Below are 5,483 nucleotides of genomic sequence, written 5' to 3'. Positions count from 1 at the left end.
ATAAAATAAGATACCCAGAGGCACTGGTTTGCATTAGGGCTTAATTTCCAGCTAAATTAAAAATCAAATCCAGGCATTTTGAATGCCTCAGGGGCACAAAAGCAGCACCCAAAATCATTAACTTTTGCAGCTTTTATAATATATCCCAAACCGGTCAGATTTGCTTTTCAAAATTTTGTAGTAAAATAAAAGTGCTCTTTGAGGAAAATCTATGCAATTAAACAGCAGATGCTTAACCCCTGAAAAATAGAGGCTTATAACAGAAGTGCTGATAGACCCTTAACCATAGCATCATTAGCAGCAGGTGCTGCTAGAGTTATTAGTTTTCTAAATAGTTTTAATGTAAACAGTATTCTTAAGCTCTAAGTGTAGCATAATGGTTGGGATTTGCTCTTTAATGCTTTTTACTAGAAAGATACAGCTCATTTAAAATAGCTGGTAGATACAGAAAGCATAAATATACAGGAAGTTTAGACACTGATTGTACTAAATGCAACAATACAAAGAAGCAAACAGGAACACAAATGGTAACACAATAAAACTGTATTACATTTGTGCTTCAAATATTACAGTACATTATATACAATAGTCCAAAATAAACATCTCATGCCAAATGACACAAAAAGAAACAAAAAAACCCAAACAAACCAAAAACCCCAAGAGCAAGCAAAAAGAATCCAGCTGTATGTACAGTACCTTTTTAATTAACATTCAACTCTGAACTGGAGCAATTTTCACTACATACAGATGCAGTCCGCCTTTTATTTCACGCAACCATTCTGTCTCCCTATATCTATTCTATTCAGTAGGTTCCTGTGTCATTTCTTATATACATGTTGAGCAAAAAAGATAAAAGAACATAGTGCTTTGTATTCTCAATGATGTCGCATCAGATCAGCGAACCTGGGGTGCATAACCTTCTTTCATTAAACCCTCTTCATAGTCTGTCTGGCACAGAATCATGTTGTTCTTCAGGAAAAATTTGTCTCCAACGCAAAATCTGAAATTACAATAATAAAGGAAAAAAAGGATGAATTATGGGAGATGATCTTACACGTAAGGATTGTACAACAAGTGTTCACGATTTTGTTGTACTGACCGCATGGCTCACACCTCTGCTGTCTGTCGCAGTGCACATAGACACATGTGCATGTATGTGATAGCCCAGCAGGAGGATTGCTCTGCTATCAGAATTAATCCTGTGCTTTCAACAAAATCTGGTACATTCAAGTGCTTCTGCTTCCCCAGCCAAAGACTTCATTCAAAGCCCACCAAAGACTGTGGGAGTCTTGGATCAGGTTACTAGCACATACATAAAACTGAATAAACATCTCAGGCTACTGAGTTGAGTGAAAAGTAAGTGTCCTGCTTTCACGCAAATCAGAAGGAAAACAAAGTGATTGTATGCAGTAGGAAGCTCATCTGAGATATGTTACATTTGTCCTGTGCAGGCGTATCAGTAAGAATTTCTTGTTATATTCCAGTTGGATGTTTTGCTAGAATTGACTTGAACTGGTGGTTTTGAGAACCATTTCTAGCATACACACAATTTTACATATATTTTAGTGCAAACTACAGACACACAGGCAGGTATGCAGAGAAACCTTTTCCTTTTTTCCTGTAGGAGTTGATTATAAATTTAGTTACTCGGCTAACTACTCTCTCTCTTATGCTATCAGTATACCTACCTTGTTACACTATTATGTGCATCAGAATGATCTGATTGCTGTAAAATGCTACTGAGAGATTTCATTTGATTTTCTCTGATGACTAGGAAAATCACGTAACATTAACACTCCTGGCTGGCTGGTTCAAACTTCAAGTAAAGTAGGATTTCCCAGCTAAGCACTATGCTTGATATAAGAAGGCTCTTCACTGACACCCCCCTCAACCCTTCCCCTCGGCAAAGCCAATCTTCTTGAAGATACTTAGGGAGCAAGTGAATAGGGCCAATGCATAGAAAAAGAGTTTCCCTAGTGACTGCCTTGGCAGGGTTACGTGTCTTTGTTTATAGTGAACTCTCCAGCTATGAAATATATTGGGAGGCACTGCTCACATTATTCCAATTAAAATGAAAGAAAGTAACCTAAATGAACCCCTTAACACTGATGTGAATAAATGAAACCAGTTTCTACCAGCTAATTACGGATCTCGCTCCTTAAAGTATTGTTTAATGTGTAACGGATTATAATGTCCTTTCTTTGTGTAATTTCCAAATGGTGACATCTTGGACACAATTAGGGTCAGATATAAATGCTTGTGTTGTTTACGGTAGATTTAACAACAGAGTAGCTATGGGAATAGCTGTATATGTATTTAATTGTAACAATTTAACCTTCAAATAGTGGTTCCTGCTGTAGTTGACCCAGTAAAACTACGTAAATGACACAGGTTGACCTGCCTGACCTCTGATAGTGGTCTCTCTTTATCAGATAGTCAATTTCTAATGATGTTCAAGCAGAAATCTTGGTAAATTGTCACAGATTAAATTGTGTATTGAAAGCAGTCCTTTAATGTTTTGTGAAGTTGGAGGTTTAAATGAGTAGCAGTTGGACTGATTTACATTTGTGAAGATTGGAATGCTAGACAAACAGCGAACCCATTTATTTTCCAACTGGGTAGCTTTGGAAATTTATCCTTATGCTAGCTAAATAGATAGAGGGAAAATAGTGTAATAAAAAAGTGGATTGAAAAGAATTAGCTCTGCTCTTAAAGGAAAATTGGTTTGTTTATTTGTGGACTGTTTTTTTCTCTAGGATTACTGCCTGCTGATGATGATGACTGAAAATGGAGATTATGGAATGATCCCGAAATCTTTAAGTTATTTATGGTAAAGACTCTTTTATAGAATTTACAGATTCCTGCTATCCTTCCCACCCCAGTCATAGTATATTAGGCTACTAACAACACAAAAGCATTTTGAGTAGGTATGTTGAAATGCAGAATTCTTGAAGCAAAGAAGTTATTTGGCGTTTTCTCTAGTTTCCGTATTTTGTATCTTTGTCCATCGACAGCAATGCTGACAAAAATTCTTTTGAGCATCTTACCAGATTAGGTAAAGGAGTCTTAACTAGTGCTAATATGCAAAAGTGTTTTTCCCAAAGAAGTCACATTTAAAAGAGAAAAAAAAAATAGTCCTTAGTTTCTCTTAAATGAACATATGGATTAATATGGACTAAAGCAGGGGAAGTTATGTATTGTGACAAATCAGTCACTTCATTACAGTTTGCCCAAGGATTACCAATGGGTATGAGCAGCAGACGTCCGGCCAGCAGTGCCCGCCACATCAGAGGGTTATTGTGCAGCAGGGCGTCTCTCCTTGCCAGTCAGGCACCAATGGGAGACACAACCACCTCTGTTCACCCAGCAGAAAGCACTAACTCTGAACTGTGAAGGTCATTCAGCTACGTATTCCTTTGTGTTCCAGCGTAATACAGAGCTTAGCAGGCTGATTTGTTTAAAATATTTAGTAAATGAAAAATATGCTGCTGAAGTGCAATTCACTTGCACAGCAATACTTTCCTATGTGACTTTTTGCAACATTGCTTGCATCAAAACCCTGGCTGAAGGATTTTGTTTCTCAGCCCTCAGAGTAGTCCCACGGTTTGAATTAAACTGGACCAGCTACGCAAGGGAGTCAGGATGCCTTTCCCAATAAAAAGTGTCAATGCCTTTTTCTTTTGCTATGTTAATATGTCGAGCCTGAAATGCTCTACCTATGTCTACATGGCATTTGACAGCTTTATGCGTGAGTGGCTTTAAACATACACAGTTCCACAAATCATTTACCTTCCAAGTATACAGCTGTCTTGTGGAGAGGCTGCCAGTGGCCTGTCTAGACATGCTTGGCTGTTTGATAACCTGTGGGGTGGGGGTCTGTCTGCATGGTAGGAAACTCTCTGGGTTCATCTGGGGCTGTGCTTGCACGCTGGGGGTGATCCTCTGTGCCTCGGGGGAAACCTGTTACTTGTGATACTTACGGTCCAAATTCTGCAACTGTTTTCATATTGTGCAAGTTCATCAACTGAAACACATTGGCAAAGACTGATATTGAGGCTTGCATGTGCCCCTGGGTATTAAATGTGTGAATTATGCACTCATTAGGTGACAAAGAGGTAAGCACCAGGTGAAAAACACATAAAGGTGGCATGCTAGCTCCTAAGTACAATGAGACAAGGCAAGTAGACAGATGAAGTATGAGAATTCTGTCCATCCACAGTTTCAACCTTATTTGACTCTCAAAAGCAGATTTAGCCTCTTCTGAAGTCAAAGAACTAAATCTCGCAATTACTTCAGGTTGGTTTTGCACACTCCAGGATTTAAACCTGGCTCAGCTTTAAAATGGAAGGGTAAATTCAAGCCTAGCCTTCCACCTCTGGCAAGTGTTGGGTTTGGTGTTTTTTCTTTTTATGGAATTGGCATAGGATGTAAATCAGGGCACAATTTGGGCACCTATATCAAATGGAGCCAAGGAGCGTATTAAGATGCCACTGGGTTAGGAGTATATAATGACGCAAGACTATTACTCTTCTAGCAGGCAGATGGTAGTCTTCAGCCTTCCCTAAAACGCTCACCCAATTTATTTAATAGGCATGCAAGATGAACGGGAAAAAATATACAATATGCTGCATTAACATGCCAGATTGGACTTACCACCATAAATTGATTACAGTACTTTTGACACGACTGTGACATTAGTAGAATGACCATTATAATTAACCTACATCCTAGAACTCCTGTCATATTTTACAATGGCAAAAGGAAGGCCATTTATATTACAAAATGACCTCTCTTATCACCTTGTTTGGAAGGGGAAGGTGTGCCTAGACTAATCACAAGAAGTATAAAACTTTCATTTTGAGAAATAGCTATTTCATTGTCCAGAACAGATATTTAAGGAGATCTCACTGCTCTCTGTCATCTTTTCTGATGTACAGGACGTGTGTCAAGGCACTGAAGACTTCTTAAGAAAACGAGAGAATTATTGCTGTGAACAAGATGTGTGAAGTGCCTCCGTCGGTAATGTCAGATCTTTGTTGCTGTAGAAAGAAACAAAATCTGGAAGCATTTAATTGATTTCCACTAGGATAAAGAAAGTTCTGACTTACCACACCCATACCCTTCCCCTATGCTTTGTACAACCAGTCATCACTGGTTGTCCTCTGTGTTTCCTCCTTTTCTCTTTTTTTTAAAGTTCCTTTGATGTTCCAGTATAACTCAAATTATTGTTAATCTACATGCATCACCAAGAGAAAAAAGCCACTCTTTTACATCACAGTTCATCAGTCCACACCTATGGTTTACTAATTCGAGGGTTCTGTCAAAATATCCTTTTATTGTCAAAGGCTGGAAAGTGGGAGCTGTTGCTGGGTTTGTACATTTTTATCAGTATGATGTAGTATATATACACACAGAATCCTAGTTCAACTTACAATGACAGCCCTCAACTTGGTGTGCATATCATTTACCGTTTTTTTAAAAGC

General features: G+C 38.4%; 1 protein-coding gene across 1 annotated transcript in view; it reads right to left on the bottom strand.

The window, feature by feature from the left end:
• Positions 1–316: 316 nt before the first annotated feature.
• LMO3 (LIM domain only 3 (rhombotin-like 2)) overlaps positions 317–5,483 on the bottom strand; it is a 49,609-nt gene continuing 44,442 nt past the window's right edge. The window contains exon 3 of the mRNA XM_009702898.1: positions 317–1,000. Coding sequence (XP_009701200.1) covers positions 895–1,000 — 106 coding nt within the window. The 3' untranslated portion in view covers positions 317–894. The remainder of the gene's footprint in view (positions 1,001–5,483) is intronic.

This window comes from Cariama cristata, unplaced genomic scaffold (genome assembly GCF_000690535.1).
Source record: "Cariama cristata isolate BGI_N322 unplaced genomic scaffold, ASM69053v1 scaffold23610, whole genome shotgun sequence".
Taxonomy (NCBI): domain Eukaryota; kingdom Metazoa; phylum Chordata; class Aves; order Cariamiformes; family Cariamidae; genus Cariama; species Cariama cristata.
This window is presented reverse-complemented; position numbering and strand designations above follow the sequence as displayed.